This window comes from Lineus longissimus, chromosome 10, assembly GCF_910592395.1.
Source record: "Lineus longissimus chromosome 10, tnLinLong1.2, whole genome shotgun sequence".
Classification (NCBI taxonomy): domain Eukaryota; kingdom Metazoa; phylum Nemertea; class Pilidiophora; order Heteronemertea; family Lineidae; genus Lineus; species Lineus longissimus.
This window is the reverse complement of record NC_088317.1, coordinates 16,167,474-16,191,759: the sequence shown is the minus strand read 5'-3', so window position 1 is coordinate 16,191,759 and position 24,286 is coordinate 16,167,474. Positions and strand designations below refer to the sequence as shown.

General features: G+C 40.9%; 2 protein-coding genes across 2 annotated transcripts; both read right to left on the bottom strand.

Moving 5' to 3' along the window:
* Positions 1-1,530: 1,530 nt before the first annotated feature.
* LOC135494533 (SLIT and NTRK-like protein 2) lies at positions 1,531-8,287 on the bottom strand. The gene is made up of 2 exons (XM_064782589.1): positions 8,143-8,287; positions 1,531-7,143 (listed from the first exon to the last, which is right to left on the bottom strand). The coding sequence occupies exon 2, from the start codon at positions 7,111-7,113 to the stop codon at positions 5,524-5,526; it is 1,590 nt and encodes a 529-aa protein (XP_064638659.1). The 5' UTR covers positions 7,114-7,143; positions 8,143-8,287; the 3' UTR covers positions 1,531-5,523.
* A 2,051-nt stretch (positions 8,288-10,338) lies between these two features.
* On the bottom strand, positions 10,339-22,624 carry LOC135494534 (homeobox protein aristaless-like). Its single transcript, XM_064782590.1, has 5 exons — positions 22,486-22,624; positions 20,017-20,127; positions 14,020-14,125; positions 13,311-13,507; positions 10,339-12,894 (listed from the first exon to the last, which is right to left on the bottom strand). The coding sequence occupies exons 2-5, from the start codon at positions 20,123-20,125 to the stop codon at positions 12,530-12,532; spliced, it is 777 nt and encodes a 258-aa protein (XP_064638660.1). The 5' UTR covers positions 20,126-20,127; positions 22,486-22,624; the 3' UTR covers positions 10,339-12,529.
* Positions 22,625-24,286: the final 1,662 nt, after the last annotated feature.

The following is a 24,286-nucleotide window of genomic DNA, read 5'->3' as shown; positions in this document are numbered from 1 at the left end:
GTCAGCAATTCACCCCAGGTTTTAGGCAGTTCTTGAACTTTCGCTCCCTTTAGACATGCCTAATCCGTGTTCGTTTTTCATTCCTTGACGGAATTAATGCTTACTTAGTAGACCTGAAGATCCTTTATATATATAGACCTTGGAATTGAAATAAGGCCTGCTCTAAATAAACTCAAAATGGCATTAAAACCCCACGTCATTCTTCAAAAATTGTGTATTTTTTAATTTGATTTGAAATTTTCAATGACGAAAATACGTACGAAATACAAATTTCAGCATTTCTGTCAAGAAGACAGATATTCAAATACTAAAAATACAAAGTTTCAGCAAATTAGTACGCATAATAACCGCGCTTAAGCATTGTGTACAACTGCATTTCTATTTTCCTGGACCACTTAAAAGTGATTACGAACGGCGTACTCCTTTAAGGTATTTGGCATGCAGTGCTCACGTGGGCAACGGGAGACGAAGAACTAAAGTCCGAGGGTCATATTTGCACCCTCCTTGCCTGAATAAACAGAGTCACTTGGTCAGGAGGTTACAAACACTTGGCAAATGAATGACAAGTTGGGTCATTTATTAGTAAAAATCTGATAACAAATACATGTGATATGATGTTGCCAGATATTATAAAATACCGACATGTCCTTCAGGCCGAAGTTACATAGGCCTCATTCGTTCATTTACCACGAGTCACTTTCCGGGCTTTTCTTTTATTCCTCGGTGAATGCACGCCACAAGGCCGTGCTTTTACAGGGGAACGAAAGCAAAAGGGGAAAATGAGTCCTGGGAAATGAACGAATGAGGTCTATGTAACTTCGGCCTAATAGACCTTTTTGGTACATGAATTAATACCCAGTGGAACCACCCTTAGCGGTCACCTCTCGATAAAGAACAACCTCTCTATGAAGGACACTGGTTTTGATCCCAAATTGGTTGTTTCAATTTGACCTCTCTAAGCAGGATATCTCTCTATTAAGGACAGCAGTCCAGAGGGTGTCCTTATTAGAGAGGTTCTACTGTACTGTGTGCAGACATTATTTTAAGCTAGTTTTGGTGTGTCGCCCTCACTTATGCCCTTTACTCGTAATATAGGCATTTTGTACGGGTGGCTAAATAGCACCTGAACGGTTTATTGACGCTTTCTGACTCAATCTGTCTGAGACCAGGTTAAATTCAGGTCATTAAACCAAAGGCCTTTTCTATGCTACATGTTTACTCAACACTTAAACATTTTATCTTCCCTTGGGCTGACCGGGGCTACATGAACATGTAGGGCTTCAAGTCAAAGAGAAGGACTTATAGCATAGGCTGATCCAAGGGAATGCCCAGACCCTCTTATTTGGAAAATGTTGGATAAACTGACCATGAAATTGAGAAAAATCTTCAAAATTTAACAGGATTTGGAGAGGGAAGTGCCTCCCCTCATTTAAAAGAATCCTTAATTTGCCCCTGGTTGCCTATTACATAGAGAAATCCCCAACTAGCATCAGCAGCAGGTACTGCTAAAGAAAACACAAACAAATCGTCTACATGTATAACACTTTTATTTAATACTGATATAAAATAAATTCTGTACAACTTGGGAAGTTCTACATAAAACACGTGAAAACTGATTGCTTTCGTGTTCGCCGATGAGTAGGAAATACATCGTCAAACATTGCAAAGGAATTGATGCAATAACACTGATATATTGTCTCATAATTCTGTCGGTCAAGGCCAAAAGACTGCATTTTAGCTGTCTGAAACTTTGGTTAACCAAACCATTTTCTGCATATCCAAATCCTTTTTTTTCCATATCCGGTTTTGTTGTTAAGGTAGTTTACAGAAATTGCATTCCAAAACTGATTGGTTGACCAGAAATTTCCAGACATCACATGAAATAAACGATCACAATATCAAATGTCATTATGAATTTTACCATGATTCTACACTTTTCAAAAAACACAAACAAATGATAATGAAGATTATTGATACATGATTGTACAACTCTTCAATCACACAATGGACAGGAAGCAACACTTATCTGTCCAAAACAGTTTTGAGGAGAAAAATATGATACAAAAATTCATATTCATCCTGAAGTGCTAAAAAATTCCTGTTTTTAAAATAGGGTTGCAATTTTTTTCTGAGCACCAAAGAGAGAAAAAACAAAAAAATTGTCAGGTGTCATTTTGAAGATGAAATGTCTGAGAAAAATATATAAGGCTCACTTTTATTTTTGATATTACACAATATCAACAGAAATGTTATTATTACTCCTAATAAATCACATTAGTGACACCTAATATTGTTGAATTCAAATTTTTGTACTGGCCTTTCGGTTTCAAATATCAACACATTCACGCAGACTTTGGAAAATGAATGAATGAAGCATGGAAAAAGAAGCACATATTTCTTCTTAATATACTGAAGAAAATAGTCGCGTAGCACTAGCAGAGTACATTAAATTTAAGCAAAACGTCATGAACAGAACCTGTCATGAGTCACCATGTAAACAAACATTGAAACAAAGTAATGCCCACAAGTCGCTCCGTATTCGAAGCAAAAGCTGAAATTCAGCAAAAGAAACAGTTTTTGAAATTAGGTTTTTGCAGACGTCACATGCAGCAACACCTTCACAACCTCCATAATCGAGAAAAAAACAAAACATGAATTCAGAAATAGCCAATTTAGCCCTTGTCGGACTTGATACCAAGCCAATGACTGCCCATTTTATACCGGGTGAGCCAAAAATCTTCTTTATCCTGTTTGATACCCATCGATATTCAGTCTCATCGACATGATATTGATTGACTAAAGCAATGAAAATGGTGTGCTGCCATAGTTTTTTAGACACGAATATCATTAAAGCTGAACCGTCAACTTTACACAAGAAGTACACCAGAATGGTAGAAATGTTGCAAGTAGGTACCATAAAACAATGATTCATACCAAAACACAGGAGAAACAAGTAAAATAAAATAGAATGGCTCGGTATACCATGGCCAATAAGACTAAAAGCAGTGATCACAGAACAAATCGTAAAAATCACTGAAGAAATGTTATAAAGTGTAAAGGTAACGGTTAAGCTTTAAACAGGCAAGAACTCACTTGATATTGTAAACAATGCATGTCCGTCGCACATGCAAGTAAACGTAGAATGTGGATTATAGTCAGACATGGCAAGGCGGGATGGAGAATCGAGTGGAAGAAATATGTTCAAAGTTTAAATTCATGCCTAAATAGTGACAATATACTAATCGATACTTTCTCATGGCTCAGGTCTGAAATTCGCCGAGTCTTGACAAGGTATCAGTCAACACAACGACACTGAATTCAGTACGAAGTTTCAAATTTTAGTCAAATTGAATGAACAGATATATTAGGCCGTATTTAACTTGAACACCCAATGGGAAGTTTCTTCTGACCAAAAATGTATTAATATTAATAATAATAATAATAATAATAATAATAATAATAATATTAATATTAATATTAATATTAATATTAGAACGGTACATCATGTACTAAGTTTCCGGACACTGAAGATGTTGAATTGAACACTTAAAATAGAACACAGATACACTGTAATAATGTTATTTGTTGAACACTAGAGCCCAGCCTATCTCTAAACACCATGACCAGACCAAAGTCCAACAAGGCTAGACACTACACACCATGTATCCTTATCTAGAACATCAAATATTTGGTTATGTACAGTCTCACAATGTCAGTATCATTGACAAACATTCTGATATCAAACACATTCGAGGTCAATGAACCTAACTTTGGCCAAAACAATAACTCAATTTTTAAAATGTGGTCAACATTCTGAAAACTCAAGACTCAAAATGTGACTCGCTCTACCAAAACTAGGCGCTTGTCGCATCTGAACTCGACAGGTTGATACGGACTTGTTGTTCATTTCCCTATTGTAGACCTTTTGTGAAATCTATTACAAACTGATTTGGTCACATTTCACAAAAGGTCTAGTACAATAGGGAAATGAACAACAAGTCCGTATCAACCTGTCAAGTTCAGATGCGACAAGCGCCTAGTTTTGGTAGAGCGGGTCACAAATGTGAAGACTGTTGCCATTTTCAGGCATGGGCCAAAGTCACACCATTCCAGATGATGTTTTTGAACCACATTTTAGAGAGATTTTTTTTTCCGGTGTATAAATCAATTGTAAATTTCATTCATTCATTCTAGATTTATAACCCCTTATTATTTTTGATAATTACAACTTGGTGTATACAGTACAGGAACACCAGAAACTACAGGTAAAAACACTCATCGTGTAAAAACCATAACAATAAGTATGTATTGTAAAACAAATTTATAGAGACCATTATCATCATCTTGTCAGCTTCTGGTGAAGGTACATGTACACGACCGAGATCATAGGTTGGAGTAGGCAAGAATGGTGGCCGACATGGTTTTGTAATCCTTTCCCAGAAAATATTTGTGGGAGGTTTTTTGTTTATGCGGTTGCCTACCTTTTACAGCGAAACTTTACATTTTGTGCGTCAGTACTTTGCGGGATTACGGAATCTTATCAGGAAATAGTAAGGTTAGGTGGTACAATTATAACCTCAGTTGATGTGTAATGTACATGTACCAACACTGTAGTGGCCATACTTGTACTGGGGCTATGGAATAATTGTACCAATTTACCTTACATGTACATCATTTTCTGTAACTACACTGAAATTACAAGTATTGATCAAACAACAAATGTGGTATTGTACGTGTATCTGGAAAGTCTCTCTCAAAATATCAACCCTTTGTATTTTTAAGCCATTTGGCTTATTGCCAACATTCAGAGGGAAGGCACTGAATTCTAAAACACTTTGAAAAGACTCTATCAAAAAGATTTTTGCCCAACTCATGGCTATCATTTTAATACTCGCAAAAAAGAAACTTTTTACTTTACGCACACTGGCCCACCAGAAGCCCTGGATCATAGCTAATAAAATAGTTTTTCAAATGCCGCTAAAACTGTTCGCTTACAGCTAGCTACTCTCATCCAACGTTTCATTTCTCCTTGGAAAATGAAACATGGTCTATGCAAATCATGTCATCTTGCAAGGGTTGCAAAAGTTAGGGAAGTGATTTGAGGTCTTTCCCATTAGATGTGACCCACCACGGCAAAATGAGTCGCATGTTGCACAGAAGATGAGCCTAAAATTACACCAGGGCATAATAGAAGAAATCGATATACTCAGATTTCACAAAAGGCAGACAATAGTGAAATGATCAACAAGGCCATCTCAACCTGTCAAGCTCGGAGCGACATGCGACTCATTTTGGTGGGTCAGATATAAGGGAATCCAATATCCCATTAGTCATTTTGCAAGTCCTCTTACCCGATAGCACACCCCAATTTGCCACACAATTTATCCCAAATCCCAGAAGTATTTTTTCGGCAATCCCGGTGTTACAGAAAGACCATATCCCCCTATACTGATAACACAAATTTATATGATTTATTAACGAACATTCATATTCATAATAACACCACTAATTTGGAACACAATGCTAAGTTTTAACACACTCAACCTGTATAACCTGAGCCATTGGTTCATGTTCTTCACCTCCAGCAATCTCCGCCTCGGACACAGAATCTTTATGAGTTCGATACCTAATCTGACTCCGCAGCGGTTTCAGTACATCCACTTTATACTTATAAAGAATAACCACTAAAATAATGACGGAGAAACAAACACAGGCTGCTATAATCCCAACCATAATACGATGGTCAAATCCTTTCGCCTGTGGCTCTGGGTTAAGTCTAGTCGCTGCTGTTGGACACTCGAGATTTCTTGTGTCGAGGTAAACAATGCGCTGCCCAGGAAAATTAGAACTATCCATTCCGCATTTGACTGCCTCTATTTGTAAACGCGTTTTGTTGTTTAAACGCGACCACAGATAATAGTACATCCATTCTAAACTGCAACTGCAATCCCAAGGATTGTCACGAAAATCTATAAGGCTCATGCTATCGCGTGAAATTAGAAGATTATCGGACAATGATGATAGTTTATTGCCATATAATACTAGCTTCGTAAGTGAAGGTGTACTCAGCAGTGCATTTTCCTCCACTAGGCGGAGCTGGGGGTTACTATGAATCTCCAACTCTTCCAATTCCATGAGATCCGAAAAGGCATAGCTTCTCACAACTTGTAGCTTCGGCATACTGTTCAGTGAAAGATATTTCAGACTATCCAACCCCTTGAATGCTTCGGGTTCAAGCATATCAATAGGATTTATGCTAAGATCCAATGTTTCTAACGAAGGTATCGAATTGATGGCTTTCGATGGCACACGTGTTAATTTATTATTCTTAAGATTCAAATACTGAAGCTTCGGCAACTCGGATCCATCTTTTCCGTGGAAGGCAAACTCAGATATTACTTTAATTTTGTTCCCGATTAAACTCAGTTTGTTCAAGGCACGAAGGAGTCGGAAAGCATGGGAAGGCAAAACCGTGATTGGATTATAACTCAACATAAGTGACTTTAACGCCTTGACGTCCATCAGCGCTTCAGTCGGCACCTTCTCGAACTCATTGCCAGATAAATCCAGCGTCAACAGACTTGACAAACCGAGAAACGCATCCTTGTGCAGGGACAAAATATCATTTCTCGATAAATCCAAGCTGACCAATTTCCCCAAATCCTGAAAAACGCTCTTCTCGAGCCGCATGAAATCGTTTACCCGCAACTCCAAATTCGTCAAATTTGCCAACCCGCTGAATGTTTTGGGATTGATATAACTCAACCGATTGCTATTCAGTTTCAAGACCCGTAAGTTTTTTGCACCTCCCAAGACCGAGTCAAAAATCAGATTAATGTGATTAAAACTTAGATCAAGCACCTCCAAGTTCGTATAGGGCTGGATCTCGGCACCGACAAAACTTATCATGTTCCCACTCAGCAGTAGTTCTTTTACGGAATCAGGTTTAGGCATAGTTAGCGGAATGCTCCTTAGTCCAGCATTCTCGCAGTTATAGACGCCACTTTTAACGTTGCAGATGCACCTATCCGGGCAGTCGATTGCTCCTCTGACACAGATGAGCGACCCAAGCAGCACAGCCACGCTGAGGATACTGCAAGCTCGCATCGCCATGGTTATGATGTTGGTCTACTTGATGTGTATCTGAAATTAGTCAAAAGGAATTTTAAGGCAGCTGCAGTGGGGCCTCTTTTGGCAACTACTCAGTGAAAATACGATCACCCCCTCTCCCCCAACTGCCGCAACCAACTCTCTCCATGCAGTCAAAAGTGGTACCTAAACTGGGACACTCCTCCTGGTGCACTTGGGTAGAGGGGGCCTATCAAACGCAGCTCTCTGCCCTTCTCTGAAGGAGGCGATTCACATAAGCGCAGCAAGACCGACCCTGAACGAGGACGGTCACAACCTCATCCATCTGGAATGGCACAATCTGTGAGGAAAAGACCGCGGGGGCATGGTTATATCGAAATTCCTGCCACATCTCACGCCGGATGACATCACCAACCAAGCCAGTCGCATGAACAAGAGATCGAAAGCTCATAAGAAAGTACTTCACAGATTGGCGTCCAAAAAAGCTGGCCTATGACGCACTACTTCTATGCTATAGATCTACACTTCAATTACATGAAACGAACTTGCAATAAAAAAAAAAAATTTATGATGGACGTCGGATATAAAATTTCGGTCCTTCCTACCTCTCCGTCTCAAGTCAGTCAATAGGCCAGAACTAATTGATCTTAGTATGTTATGTACGACTGATGACATTCGAAAGTAGAAAGTCAGATTTTAGAAGGTATAGAACTTGGAAGTCCATATCTTTATCAATCCGGCAGGGCAATTGCGCCGCAATATCACCATCGATTAGATTATCAGCTTACTCCTTTATGCCATGAGCCCGATAAATGAAGTGTGAGAATGTGGCAGCTGACTTTTGAATACAATATCCCCCAGGCCCTGAACCGATACCATACTACTAAGGCCCAAGGTCGGCCTAGCAACATTACTTCAGTACACCTGCACTTAGCATTTTTGTTTACCTTCCCAGCTGATCAGTCTATTTTTAGAAACCATACAACAATGGCGAGCATGCCGTGGGGATCGTGAAGGCAACATTTTCTCGACCCAAAAGCATCATATACTTACCAATTTATGTATCCATCAAATGCACATTTCAGATCTATGCGATATATTCTTTCCGGATATGTAGTTTGTATGGTCCTAGGATGAACGGAAATGGTGAAATTAGAGCGATGAAATTACGATCGAAAAACCGCGAGCGAATTTCCTCACGGATGCAATCTTGTTTATAATCTAATTGACCACGTGAATTCCTCGCTGTTGATTGGTTGCGGGGTGCTTTGATCTTTTATTATAAACGTGACCTCGGAGAAGATTTCGTTAAATCGCGGGAAATCATGCTTGGCCACGTGGTCAGGCCCGGGTAATTTAAAAGTAGGAGGAGACCCTTTTCGTTTGCCGATACTGTTGAGGGATGGACGCTGGTGTACGATTAGAAGCAACTCTCTAGTATCTTAAAGTCTCAAATAAGAGCCATTGACCAGATTAGATAGCGGTTGAACCCTGATACAATGGGGACAGATCGGTTGATGATCGAGTCGTCCTCTCTCATGCAGTATGCCATGGTCTCCCCGCCTCCCTACTGAGTCTTCAGACATTTTTCCTACACTAAATTGAAGATCATCCCTCTATGACCTCTCAGGTCCCCACACTCTAAATGGGTCGTCCACGGTGGGATACAAGCAAGAGAGATGTCACCTCTACGATCATCCAGGTCCCCACACTGACTTATCTGATTACCACCTTTAGGATGTAATCTAGAGATGAACCCTCTGCGACCACCTTTGTCTCCTCTCTACATGCTCTATGGGACCTGAATGGTTCACGGTAGGATCACGTACCTCTTGACGACCACCCTTGTCCAACACGATGTAGTATCAAAATGGTTCTGCGGAGCGAGACATCAGGAAATAAATGAAATAACCCCAAGAAGACGTCGAATGAGTTGAAATATAAGCTAGAGATGACCTCTCGACGACATTCATTTGAATGGTTCGTCTACAGTAGGAATACAGTGTTGTGGACAACTTCAATTTGTTTGTTTCCGGCTTAACCGCGGCTCTCCTGGAACCCTTAAAAAATTTTGGGGGATAAACCTCTGTAAACTAATTCCACATTGACCGTGGCGTGCCCTTAAGATCTCAGTGGCATAATCTCCGAAAATGCCAGAGGCTCACTCCGAAAGGGGGCTCAACCAAGTGATGTTTCCATCATCCAGGAACACTAGCCGTCCACTCAATATCTGACCCCCACCTACCCAATTTTGGTTTCATATAATGTGGCCCACAACCTGACCCTCCGATGAGCCCCTCTCCCCATATTCCACACTCATGCCACACATTTTTAGTTGTTGATGTCGTTATCCAAACTACGTCATGACACCCGATTTTTAGAGTGCATTTTGGTCAAAAAATAAATGACCTCTCGATAACCACTCGGGTCTCACACGCTTTTGTATCAAAATGGTTCTTCCACACAGTACGGATACACTCTGCACATGCACGGTTGATCAAAGCATCAAAAGGGAGAGAGAGACATGTTGAAGAAAAGGCCGTCTCTTGAAGAGGACGTCGAATGAGGGGGCATACGCGTGCCCAATGACCCCTAGATCCTGCCCTTTATCTGAATGGTTCCTCCACAGTAGGAATACATTGACAACGCGCGTTGACAACGCATGTGCTGCGCGTGCGTTTTCCTTGGCCCTTAGACTGGCACTCTCGTATCTTAGATGCAGGTTTTGTAGTACATGTACACGTAGTTTGATTTACTTTATTGCATGTGTTTCAAGATGTTGTGTGTAAGCCTACACTCGTGTATCTCTTCAACTATGCATTAATTGCTAGTTTACTTTTGGAGACTGTCTTCGGTGGAGCAAATATCCAAGACCTCGCATACGTAAACTCTTCATTAACGGCCACACTATTGCCCCAACTGTCGACATGGTTCTTCAATAGGCCAATCTCTTTTCCCTCCATTAAGTTATCAAAACGGATCTTGCATTGCACATGCTGGAGATAACCTTTTTGCTTAGCACGACTGCAGTGTATCAGTCCCTACTCCGTCACAGTGGTAGACTCCCAAGGCAACCCAGTCCTCACCCTGTCTATGGGGGAGGGACGAGGCCTGTCCACTGCGTTGGGAATGTGTACTATGGAAGAACCCCTCAGATACTAAAGTAGGGAAACGGCGGCCGCGGGGGGGGGGGGGGGGAGAATCAAAACAGCACCTTGGGTACAATTTCAAAATATTGTTTATTTGTTTACACTGTCATGATATCTCAATAGTTTACATAATGCAACCATACATGAATACAAAAATATGGTAGTCAATAGGAATAGCACCAAAAACCAGCATGCAAGAAATATCGTTTATATAGAGAAGTACATGCACTCCAAATTGTAGCAAAGCTGTGGGCTCGCAGTTCATGTATTTTCCGACGTTGTCCCCCTCCCCTTACCATTACGTTTACAATACAAAGAAGTACATGCGCCACATGATTTTAATACATTGTAAAACAATAATATTTACACACACAAAAATGTATTCCCTGAGTTTGAACTTCTCTGGCAACTAGATTGGTACTCGGTCGTCTCACAGATGGCAGCACGGTGATTGCCTTGCGTGCCACCATCTGAGTAGACTCCCGGGGCAGTCCATTGCGTCATCCTAATTGGATCTCCTTCCAACAACATCTCGAACAGTGTCAATCAACCTTCCCCAGCTAGTCCAAAGCCCACCCTACGGCATAACTTATTAACTTGTGCTGTAAAGGGACAACTTGGGCGAGGGCTTTAGGATTATACCCTTGCCTGCCACCATGCGCCGCCTCATGTAGCAATCAAACTAACCTTCAATGAATTATTTTCGCTTGTGTTGCAAGGCATTTTTGGCCATGGCTTGCGACGCTTAACAGGTAAGCCTACAGTTACATTCCAACCTAGTGCATTGCTTTGGAGACGTCACGGTCCAGTTGGAAGCCATTTTTTTATGAAAAACCAACATATCTCATGCCCAACTTGTCCCTTTAAGAATCGCAGGGGGCACTGAGGGGGTAGCGATTGCCCACACCTCGGTGGGATTCCAGATTGTCGGAGGAAATGTCAACCATTGACGGGTGAAGATGCCACAACGCCTCTTGCCTGATTTTTGGTCCCAATATATTTGGTGTTCCTAAACTACACCAGGAACTGAACCTTTGCATAGAAATCTCTAAAATTATTGCACATTTCGGCCATTTCCCATTTCATTATGGTACAAAGAATACATGTACATGTATATTCATTCATATTTACACTATACATAAGCATTTATCTTCATTTCATTTGAAATGCGTCATTACATTTGTGACAACAAATGGGCAACATAATTTTACATCAATACAGTATCTTAATCTTTGTGACCAAAATGGACAAAATGAAAAAATCCTTATAAAAGGCAAAGGCACTTCGGGCAGCATTTGCATAATTTGCTCAGACCAAAGTAGTTAGAGCTGAAAAGTGAAATGTTTTCACCCCACGCATTTAGTGACTGGTGCGTGTGGAGATTGTGCGTTTAGTGACTGGTGCATGTGCTGGTGGTGCATTAGAGACTGGTGCATGTGCTAGTGGTGAATTAGTGACTGTTAATGCATTTAGTGACTGGTGCATGTGCTGGTGGTGCATTTAGTGACTGGTACATGTGATGTGGTTGTATATAGTGACTCTGTGCTATTAGTGCATTTAGTGACTGGTGCATGTGCTATTAGTGCATTTGGTGACTGGTACTTGTGCTATTAGTGCATTTGGTGACTGGTGCTTGTGCTATTAGTGCATTTGGTGACTGGTGCTTGTGCTATTAGTGCATTTGGTGACTGGTGCTTGTGCTATTAGTGCATTTGGTGACTGGTGCTTGTGCTATTAGTGCATTTGGTGACTGCTGTTTGTGCTATTAGTGCATTTGGTGACTGGTGCTTGTGCTATTAGTGTATTTGGTGACTGGTGCTTGTGCTGTTGGTGCCTTTAGCGATTATGCCTGTGCTCATGATGAGTAGTGCATTTGCTGGTGGTGCGTCAGGCTCTCGTACCTGTGCTCGTGACTGGTGCACGTCTGGTACTCATTGTGCACTCAGTGACACATGCTCGTGGGTCATGCGTTGCGTTGTGTGATGAACGCAAGTGCTTGTCATGGCTGAATATTTACTACTAGAATAAATAGATAGATGGATAATTTACTATATCTATGTATGCTAGTAATGATTGGTAAAAGTGGTACAACCGTCTCTGGGCCTACTTTGACATGCGTGGTCGCGCATACAACTTTTCATGGTGACAGTGACCAGTTGAAATTTTGTCTTGAAATGGAACCCCGGTCAACAGTCTTATTATAATTATGCATAATTTCACGACATCTTCCATCCGTCATTGCTGACGCAGTCCTATCGGAAAGTCGAATTGTTCATAAGTCTAAGCTTTCATCACGTGTACTGAAGTGTCGGAGAATCCTTTTTCAAACACAACGGGTGGATGCCCTGTAAATCTTTTGGTGTGTCCGTGTGTGGAGAGTCTGGTGATCCGTGCGAATGCGCCCGGAGAGGCATTCCGACGGACAGTAAAGAAGGCGGTAGCGCGGACGGCAGCGAGCTGGCTGGGTATCCGGACCCGGCCAAAGACGGATAGCCGGGGTATGCGACCTGCGTGACGTATGGGAGTCTTGATGCCAGGCTGGCCGCGGCTGAGAGATGGGCGGTGTCGTAGGGAGACGGCAGGAAGCAGCATCGGTCCATTGGGTTGACGTAGCCTGAGTATGCGTTCGGATAGGGTGAGGTGGATGGATAAGACGCTGGAATGGAAGAAAATTATGATACAATGTACAGAGTTAAATGTTGGAGGGTGGGACGAGGGGTGTCTCGAGGTGAGGCTTGGACTAACCTGATCTATCTATAGTTCTAGTAAAAGATTGATGACGAAAGCGTATTTCCCAAAACGACAATGGGACAACCTGAAAGTGGAACTGTCAAACGAATGTCTTAGCTCACTTGTCCTCGTCTCCGTTCAAGCTACTCTATTGGAGAAGGACTGTACCCAGTGAAGAATGGAAACAAACATCCTCCAACAGCAGGCATTTGCATCGTCCCTATAAAAATGCACTCTGCATCAAAGGGATGAGAAACGATACAATGGCCTGCTATGTGGTACGGAAACATAAGGGAAGAAGCAATAAATGCTGATAGTCTTATTTCTCTTCGCACAACTTACTTGGTACGGAATAATTCACTGGTTTCTTTGGCGTGTTCTTCCGCCATTTTGCGCGTCTGTTTTGAAACCACACCTGGACCCTCGATTCACTCAAACCAATCCTCATGGCCAGGTCCTCCCTCATGAACACATCTGGATAGGGCGCCGCCTCGAAAGCCTTTTCCATTTCTTCAAGTTGGTACGCAGTAAACGTTGTCCTTAAAAAGTTAAAACTAAGTTTCAGAGAAATGAAGACGGTATCATGCAAAAAGAGCAACGTTTGACGGGGGATGTCGGACGAAATTGGGCGGTATGATGTGAGAAAACTTCAACTGCCGTCACGTGTCGCCATTTCCTGAGCACTAAATTAGCAGCAACAAATCCTATACTAAACATGTAAAGGGACAATTTTCATGGCGCAATTTTGATGGTAGTCTGACCCCTGTCGGATAGCTTCATTGAAATGACAGCCTTTCCATGTCAGCCGAGTCGGCTTCAGATAAATGTTTACTTCTGTTTAGCCCGTTCAATTTTGAAGTCATGTGACACGAAAGTCAATACTGATTGGTCCGCTGAAGATTTGGCAGTTTGTCGTGTTCTGTTGCAACCACAACAATTTCTCTTGCAACATATACTGGCACATCACAGCTCCACACTCTCGTATACGCAGGAGGAAACCGGAACTCCGATCAACTTGTCTCGCATGCGGAAAATTCGAACGTGATCTCACCTGTACCTCGTCTTCTTCTTTTTGGGCGGTTCCTGCGCAGCCTGTTCCGTCAGCTGCTCCTGGCCTAGGTTGTTTTCTTCAGCTTTACCACTCTCATCGCTGAGATCTGAAAAATATGAATTTGTAAATTCTTGTTTAGTTATGACGGTATAAATTGCAGTAAAATATAGTTGTCTGGCTCTGTCCTCGAGCACCAAGTGTTCAGCTAGGCTGCTCAGAAGTTCGCGCCACCGGCGGGCTTTTTCTGATATCGTATGCTTTAGCGATCTTTTGATGAATTGTACTCTTTTCTTTTCATGTGCTGTAGCAATCTTTGATGAACTACCCTCTTTTTTCATATTATATTGCCGGTCGTTCTGATGAATTGCACTCCTTTTGTTTTAGAAAATCTACCTTGCACGTTGTTGTTTAGGTGACGAAAGCATCACAAAACATTTACGTTTTTCCCCAGGTCTAGCAAACATGACCATGTCAACAATATCATTTATCAAATCATTGCCAGGCCAACTTGTGACACGAAATAGTCTGAGATAATCACTCTGCAAACCTATATCCTACGCCAAGGAGTACACTTCTGATTAACTTAATTTGTTTGATGAGGTGAATTATGTTGACGAGGGCTATGAGGGCAGGGGGGAAGTCCTCGGCGAAATTATCTCCACGTATTGTCGGACCATTATTTGTGGTTGTCCTGCATCGATTGTTTTGCACGCAGGCTGGGTGGGGGGAGGTCTCAGGTATATGCTAGCGTTGATGCGGGCCGGGGTTACCCACGGAGTTATTGACAACCTAGTGAGGAGTTATTGTTATGTCATTATTCACATCTCTTTCCGAAGATGGTCAGTAACTTAATTAGAATAACCTCCCCATTCACATCAGTAACATCTTTGTATGCAAGGTTCATCCACATGCTCCTCACCCTTGCACATTATTGTTAGAAAATTTGTTAAACGATAGTGTTGAAATAAAGATATGTTAGACGAGTTTCAGATGGACCATATTATGTCTGGTAAATTCAAATTTGAGTGTATATCGAGTGCATTATTGAACAACATATCGCCACTATTTACGCCTGTACAAGGTATCACAGTGCATAACAAACTAAATCCAGGACCCTAACTGGAGTCACCTGGATCCTTTAGTTCCTGTCTTCAGCTACCCCTTTAAGGTTGAGAATGGGGTGGGGAGGTATGGACTCCCATGCAGTCCGTTTCGTCATCCTGGTCGTTTCTCCTTCGTGCGACAGGACGCAGCCGGTCCCCGGCTTCCGGAGAGTGTAGGGGAGGGGGCAGGGCATGCTGGAACATGTCACAATACCAACATGGTCAACAGAACGGGTGTTACTTTTGCACAAGAATAGAAAATTGGGCATCCAGCAACTTGCTGCCTCGACGACTTCCAGTACGACCCCCAAATGAATTACCCACTCTACTCACGATTTACAAGGAGTAAGAGAGACAGTTTAATGAAGTAAATTCACAAATTGATCGAAATCAAGCCTGGCATGTCTCTGGAGCAATTGCTAATAGGTTTTGCCTCATTTCAATAATTCTAAATGGGATTTAGTGTTCAAGTAATTGTTTCGGGGACGCAGGTTTCGTATGGGACACTTACATTTATGACATTTTGAGTTTTTATGCTGCTTGTTAACTTGGCTGAGAGTAATGTCAAGTTGGCCTATAGGGCGACTGTTTTGCAACCTGAACCAGTGTTTTTCAATACTCCGCCTCTCATTATTGTATATAACGATATTGTATATATCTCAGGATGACTGTTTTCGTACATGCAGTTGCCGCAATATTTGTGTGTTTACTGTCACTGTGTCTTCATAACGCATATGTCTCTGTTTTCTTCAGAAAACTAGAGCGCCTTTAGACCTCTGATTAGCTGTGCTGTAACGATAGCAACGTGGGATTGTGGTTATATTGTAAATTTATTGTTTTGATATTTTGATAGTAATGTACATTTGTATTTGTGTTTCGTGCCTTGTATGCAAAGATTGTGTTTTGGCCAATAAATTTCATTTCATTTCATTTCATTTTCATTTCATTTCATTTCATTTACGCGATCAATGACTGGGTCTGTGTGTACGTATTCTATTATGTGCCTATTATCAGGGCAAGATCCCAGACAAGGGGTCAAAATTGTATTTTATTATCTGCCTATATGTAAAGTCAGGGTAACATCCTAGACAAGTTGTCAAAATGATACTTATTATGTGCCTTAAGTGTCAGTGTAAGATACCAGACAAGGGGTCGATTTAAAAAAATTATAATTCTACGCCGCTGTGTTTTGTTAATTTAGTAATATCGGGGTGAAGAGGATTTAGACCCCTGGATAAACACTGTTGGTGAAATTTGATACTAAATAAAAAATAAATAAAATAAATTGCCATTGTATTTTCAAGCACCGTTGCCAAGACCCCTGACCCCTGCGTACCACACCAAAACGACCATCACCTTAACCAAATCAAAATATATAACAAATTGTGTCCCATATTTCTCATGGTCACTGATGATGGACAATCAATTAAATCAACTTATAATTAGAAAATTAAACGTTTTTGCGTAATGTTTACCAACTGATAGGTCTTAACTACCACCAATTTCACGAACACCCTCACCAATTTACTTCATAATTGCTACTAAACCAGAAAATCAATGTACCCTGACGTTTAGGGGCCCTCATACGTTAATATTTCAGGGGCCCAAGTCCATGGCCTCGGTGATGACAATACTATATAATTGAGCCAAACTGGTATTTTGTTTGAGGACAGGAGAATGTAGTACCGGCTGAAAAATAACAAAACCGATGTAAATATGTAGATTAATTTTGAAAGAAACCTTCAGTGGAAGTCTTATCTTTTGACGGACGAGCTCTTTAGACTTTCATTTCTGAGTTTTTTAGAGATCAAAATTTGATTTCAAGCACAGGCCGGATATAGAAATTTTGGAAATTCGGGGGAGCGCAGCGTAACCTAAAGAGCCCTTTGGTGGTGTGATCTAAGAAACTAGAGGGGGTTAGGGATCCATCCCCAGAAAGAAAAATTGACGTTTCGGCCCCAACATAGGCGTTTTCCCAGTTTTCTGAGGGCTAAAACTGGTCAAGTTCAAGTGAGCACCTTCTGGCTGCTCCTTGAAACCCCTGATTGATTTCTGTGGAGACCTGAGTAATAATTTGATATCCCACAGCGCTTTAGCAGTTACGTTACTGAGGAGCGCTATATAAATGCGTGACATTATTATTATTAAAACGAGATGTATACATTGGCTTCTTGGGGAGAGGAATTTGTGATGTTTTCAGTGTTCCAACATTTCAGTGTTTCCAAGCAGTAGACAGCTAGAGAGCATGGCTTTTCAATCGGAAAAACAGATTGAGGAAAACACTCCCCAACACTCAAAAGCGTTACACCAGCTCTGATGAGCAGTTCGGCGGCTCGGGCAATTGTCCATAATAGTTACAGCTGTGCATGAAATTAATGTATCTACATATCTGTACCCCCGGAATGCAAACTGAAATCATCATGTATTGTAAAATGATGGAAACCTCACGTTCATGCGATGTTTCATAACCTTTCCTGCCTCCAGACAAAGAAAACGTGACGTGATTGTATTGTGGGTGGTATCGTAAGTATTTGCCATCAATTTGAGAATACAATGAAAAGGATACCAGTCATTAGTTCGTTGGTCATTGGTTTTATATGGTAATGAATAAATGTTTAGCATTATACGGCGACGGAAGTCTTTGCCTTGTCACATGTTAACCCCTTCGGAAACCATGCAGGCAAATTATTGATAGTTCGACGATGCGAATTGCGAATTGCGAATTGCATCATTAGCATCGTCAGGTTTGAATAAAAACTTTTTCATCTGTCATCGGTATATATCATAAACACATCGTAGTATGTGGCATGAGCCTTGGCTGATTCCATTCATCCACACAGTGTAGTTTAAATGGATAATTTCATGACTGCTAACATCCTGGCAAAATCATGAGTGGTTTTCAAAATACTCCCCCTGACGGAGAGAAAAAAACTGAATCTAAGGATGAACTGCTAATGGCGGTAAACAAGAAATGCGGCGGTGTTTTGTGATAAAATCAATATCGTCAGTGGTCACACTGTAACAAAGGTGTTTTTCGAATTGAAAAATACAATCTTTTACCACAATATGTACCTTAAAAATATGGTGAGGTTTGTCATTTATGGTATTATCAAAGATGGAATATTTCGAATGATAACAAAATATCTTTTAATGGACTAGAAATAATTTATATAATTTATGTCCAAATCTCTAAATTGAACAAGTTATACATTTTCTATGTAGGCTACTAACTTCTGAGTGAAAAGTACATTTGCACCCGAATATGCTTTTAATGAAAATAATTTCAAGATGAAATTTTTTTATGTCATCTGCAGCAGTTTTTTCTCACGATGGACTAGACTGCAATTAAATCACAATTTCAGTTCAACGTTAAACATTGCTTAACTTACACTCTAACTGCCTCTAAAATCCGAAAACAAATAGCAACATCATCACTTCATGACATCAAACGTGCTTTATTACACAACTTAATCGGTTATAAAGTTATTGTCTGTGACTAATGACAGATTTTATAAGGGCTAAATCAATTAAATCGAGCAATAATTACAACAATTACGGACATGTCTCCGTGCGGGTTGTGTCCAGGGAAACTCGTTCTGGGCGAAATCAAATTTATCATGAATAATTTGACATGATTTATTCAATCAGACGTCACCACTATCATAAATTATCATTGCATCATATCATTTTGTCGTGGTGGGTGGGAGAAGGGATCCAGCATTGATAGGAATGCCGTGATATCGTTAGGCGAAGGCCGACAAGGCAGATTTTCCAGGGCCAAGCTACTCAATCGCCGTTATCGAGACAAACACCCGCAGCGTTAGTTAAACTGAGCGTTATCTCGATCAGTAAATTTCATTTGCAATAGTAGCGTTATGACTTAACAATGGTACTGCTAACGCCGATTTGTTGACCAGGACCGCTTTCAACGGTGGTGTATAGCAGAGACTGATAAAAGAGCTAATCGTGTACCCTTAATGCATTCTGATTGTGACTTTGTCCTCGCAAGACCAATTCAGTTGGGATGGAAATTATGACCAAACACGACGGAATGTGTCTCCGGAGCACAACAATGATAAAGATGGTTTATAAGTGTTTTTTCATTACAACAGGCACGACTAGGGGTCACATCAGGCCAATTTTTGAGAGCCAAGTACTTTTTCACGGCCTTCGAAAATGTACTTTTGAGGAATACATGTATTTGCAAATGGGAGAAGGCCATTTAAAATTGGCCGATCGAACAAAATTCTGCCGCACTAAAGTCTGTAGCTATAAATCCTTATTAAGCAATATGTGTAGGACTATCAAGATGTTATGCCCACGTAAACATCAAAATGAAGGTGTTGCTTTACAGTTATTCGCCTGAGACCCACTGGGAAAGGGGTAGATTTGGCGAAAATGGGAGCAGACGGAATGAAAGCACCATTGCTCGACGGACGCAAGGAACTTTGTGGAAAGGGGTAGATTTGGCGAATCAAGATTAGGACTATCAAGATGTTATGCCCACGTAAACATCAAAATGAAGGTGTTGCTTTACAGTTATTCGCCTGAGACCCACTGGGAAAGGGGTAGATTTGGCGAAAATGGGAGCAGACGGAATGAAAGCACCATTGCTCGACGGACGCAAGGAACTTTGTGGAAAAAACTCATGATTGTAATTATCCATCAAAGATATTAATGGGCCGAATTTACGAAGGGTGTTTAAGAGTTAGACGCGTGTAAATTCTACATAATCAGTTTCAGGGCCTAATGCAGTTTTCATGAAGAAACCCTGCAAGGCCCTGACTCTGTCTATTCAGACATTAAACGCTGTTTTAAGCTAAACACCCTTTGTAAATTCGGCCGAAAGTGTTGTCGCAGGCTAAGAAATAAACTATGAATTAAAGACACTGACCTTCTTCCTTATATGGAGATGATGGCGTCATTTCTGTCTTGTTACCAAGGATACCGTCGATACTATGCGAGTTTGTCTTCATAACAGCAGTGTGAATGACTTTCACCATTTCTGAAAACAAAGATTTTGAAGATTTTGAAGAAATTCCTAAAATATTTCGGCGCGACCTTCTACTTCTGATATCCTGTTTCATGTGTCGCCTGCTCATGGTGATCAGCCTTGATTTCGATAATTGGCGCTAATATCATCAAATTATAGTTGTCAATCTAATGCGTAACAGAATGTCCTGAAAATGACCGCCGAATCCCGCATGGGTTGTAGGCAAAAGCCCGGTTGTTCAAAACCACGAAATGCACGTTATCCCTAACGGTTACATGTACGTTAAGGATGCTTAAAGACGTTATCTCTTTCACTTAACCCCACTAAATACAATTTTTCACTCCGTTAAAGCTAACAAAGTTTTGACCAACACATGCCTGGTGACAGACTCATTGTAGGACACGTTCATTGACACGAGCTGTTTACGCATTTCTGTAAAAATCATCAGTTTCGCGAAAAAATGTTATGAAAAATTCAATATTTTACAAAACTAGGAGTGAATTCTCACTGTCGGCACGGGCCGATTTACGTCCGTGTTGTTGGGAATCATATTTCTTAAGCACAATTTCACCTTTGTCACCTCGCTGATTAGCCAGATCTCTGACTTTAAAATTCTTCATGCGGAGGTGAAATTCCTTGGCTCTTCAGTGAACCGTTCTTTTCGAATGAAACCAATAAAGGGTGTCGCTCCTTTAGAGTGAAAACAATGGGGTCCTCGCTCTTTTAGAGTGAAAACCGTAGTCGCTCCTTTAGAGTGAAAACAAAGGGGTCCTCGCTCTTTTAGAGTGAAAACCGTAGTCGCTCCTTTAGAATGAAAACAATGGAGTCCTCGCTCGTTTAGAGTGAAAACCGTAGTCGCTCCTTTAGAGTGAAAACAATGGAGTCCTCGCTCTTTTAGAGTGAAAACCGTAGTCGCTCCTTTAGAGTGAAAACAATGGAGTCCTCGCTCTTTTAGAGTGGAAACCGTAGTCGCTCCTTTAGAGTGAAAACAATGGAGTCCTCGCTCTTTTAGAGTGAAAACCGTAGTCGCTCCTTTAAAGTGAAAACAATGGAGTCCTCGCTCTTTTAGAGTGAAAATTGTAGTCGCTCCTTTAGAGTGAAAACAATGGAGTCCTCGCTCTTCTAGAGTGAAAACCGTAGTCGCTCCTTTAGAGTGAAAACAATGGGGTCCTCGCTCTTCTAGAGTGAAAACCGTAGTCGCTCCTTTAGAGTGAAAACAATGGAGTCCTCGCTCTTTTAGAGTGAAAACCGTAGTCGCTCCTTTAGAGTGAAAACAATGGAGTCCTCGCTCTTTTAGAGTGAAAACCGTAGTCGCTCATTTAGAGTGAAAACCGTAGTCGCTCCTTTAGAGTGAAAACAATGGGGTCCTCGCTCTTTTAGAGTGAAAACCGTAGTCGCTCCTTTAGAGTGAAAACAATGGGGTCCTCGCTCTTTTAGAGTGAAAACCGTAGTCGCTCTTTTAGAGTGAAAACCGTAGTCGCTCCTTTAGAGTGAAAACAATGGAGTCCTCGATCTTTCAGAGTGAAAACCGTAGTCGCTCCTTTAGAGTGAAAACAATGGGATCCTCGCTCTTTTAGAGTGAAAACCGTAGTCGCTCTTTTAGAGTGAAAACCATTCTTTTTGGGGTCGCTCTTGGTATACTAGCCGACTTCTCACGATTTTGGTATTAGAAATAAATTAGACATAAAAGAAATTAAAAAAACAGAAATAAAACCTAGGCAAAAGCAGCGTTTCTACATATATACAGATTGAAGAATCCAACCTTTTTTTGCAATTTCAAAAACGTAGCATTTGTTTTACATAATTTGAAATAAATTCAGATTACCAACTATTTGTCTTTCACAGGACGCGCGTACGAATTTTGATCATTGCAACAAACAATGATATTTGTACAAAATACACCGGCCAAATATCTCACTGGGCCCCCTTGATAGGGCCGAGACATAAATAAAGGCGCATTTTGAGAATCAGCAGCCAATGTCTAATATTAAGATATTGTATCTTCTAAATGAATTAGAAATGAATTTTATGAATGGAAGTTTGATACGAGGAGATGTATCGAGTCTGATACACATCCATATTCTCGATCCACATGAGCGATGTCCGCGTGAAAACTTTTACCATCAGGGCCTGATTGTAGTTCAAATCAAGTTTGTCACCAACTCTGGCGACATAACTTGGCGTTATTTTCTTCAGTACATAAAGTCCATTAGGCTTAACGCTAAGATTTGAAAGCTAACACAGTGTTGGAGACGAAATTTGTTTTGAAAAACCGGGCAGAGAATGCGGACAAGAGGAAATTTGAGTAGGCCTAATATCAATAGAATTGAGTGAAACGGGAAAAGGAATTATGACACAAAATTAACTTACCAGGGTGAAAAATTAAGCTATATCCGGTTAGTCTTTCCTGATGATGAGTAAACAAATGAATGGCAATTCCTGAAAAAGTTTGGCTTTATATGGGTGTCCGCCCAGTTTGATGACAACGGGTCCCCACGGTACGGAATCTAGTGATGTAATGAATAAAAGTCCAATTTATCCTATTTTCTCCCAATAAGTTACAATAATTGATCAATTACGGAAGGTGAAGTTCAACAAACACGTTCCATCGCCTCGGTATCGTCTGCGCAGCGGGTTGGTCGGATCGCAATTTATGGGCACCCCTCATGACAAATTTGTGTATTTATTAATTATCGGTCTGGCGCTGTTCGAATTGCATTAATTAGCGTTATTAACACAATTAGCTCTCGGTTAATTGAACAACAAACAATTTCAGATGAGTTGTGATTAGCCGAAAGTTGCTGCTGGTTCATCTAAATTATGGACTGCGCTGCCATCCCGGTCGCATCAAAAATGGCCGCCGGCAACCAATAGGAATCAACAGGTCATTTACCTCGCGAGGTTTCCCCGATAACAACCGGTTTTTGAGAATTATGGGGGATGGGATTACATGTTTTGTGATTTACAGTTAAATGTGGGAAAGTCGGGGCGGAATCAGGCGATACTTCCTCACGGCTCTGTCGCGGCCATGAATGGCCCGGATGAGGGCTGGTCTCGGAGTTCAGCAGACGCGTGCGAAATTCATTAAAATCAAAAACCGTGTTCAACAGGTGTGGGTGAAAAAAACAAAGTATTTTGTTGTAGTTCTCGGTAACTCTAATTGTCAATTAAACTGCACTAAGGTTGAATTTGAGTGCGTACTGGCTTTGGGATTGGCCAATTTATGTCTCGTCGGGCACACGACCGAGTTCAATAAACCACCATGTTAAAACGCGATTTTAATCTGTTCAGTGTGATTTTACGGGCGATTGTCAAGTGAATTGTCAAGTTTCCAGGTGTTGGAGATAACAGCAGAAATTAATGCACGATTGTCGGATAAAGTAGACCCCGGGGTATATCCAATGCCTCGGCAGAATCCTATTCATTACCGTACTCTGACACCCCCGACATCCCGGTTCAAAACAACATCTTGCGATTGGTCAGTTCGAATGGCAGGACCGCAGTGCAGACCAGGTCGCACTGATTGGACATGGAGAAACTGAAGTAATGGACATTTCGCATAAATTTGCTAACATTTATTTTGACAACATTTTCAAGCAAGCATGCAGTAAAAGCCATGATATTGCAATGAAATTCTCTTTGTTCGGGCCACATTCACCACAGTCATTTCGAGCCCTTTTATATACGAGAGAGGCTACCGTCGTTTTGTTACAAATGAAAAAATCATGACCTTCAGATGCCCTGACGAGCAACGTTTTTTCTCTCAATTATGGTAATGAAATTGACAATTATTGTGAGATTCTGATTTAATACATGGCCAATGCCAAAGTGAGACAAAAAAAGCGAAAATATCCCGCCAAAAATTAGCAATCAAAACTTGTGCGGGTGAATTGAATAATTTTGCGCGATCAAGGTTTTTTGTCCGTGATCTTTGCTCTGTCCATCGAAGTAATTAAAAAGACAAAGGAAACATTTCACCACAATTACAGACAATGGAAAAAAGTTTGCTCTCTTTTGATATCATGACGCATTTTCCTGTATGGCCACTGAGCACGACTTAAGTAATTTTTGATAAAAAGAACAGATTAATGGATAATGAAAAAAAAGATGTCAAAAATCATTTTTATTCAAAAAATCTGTTTCTGCAGATTATGTGGGTGCATTAATTGGC

What these genes read in the sequence shown, in the direction of transcription:
- LOC135494534 (XM_064782590.1), bottom strand. Translation starts at nt 20,125, where the DNA reads ATGGTGAAAGTCATTCACACTGCTGTTATGAAGACAAACTCGCATAGT. An exon ending in ATCTCCATATAAGGAAGAAG is followed by an intron (nt 14,126 to 20,016) that starts GTCAGTGTCTTT and finishes CATATTTTTCAG; the next exon opens with ATCTCAGCGATGAGAGTGGT. An exon ending in AGTGAATTATTCCGTACCAA is followed by an intron (nt 12,895 to 13,310) that starts GTAAGTTGTGCG and finishes CTTCCATTCCAG; the next exon opens with CGTCTTATCCATCCACCTCA.
- LOC135494533 (XM_064782589.1), bottom strand. Translation starts at nt 7,113, where the DNA reads ATGGCGATGCGAGCTTGCAGTATCCTCAGCGTGGCTGTGCTGCTTGGG.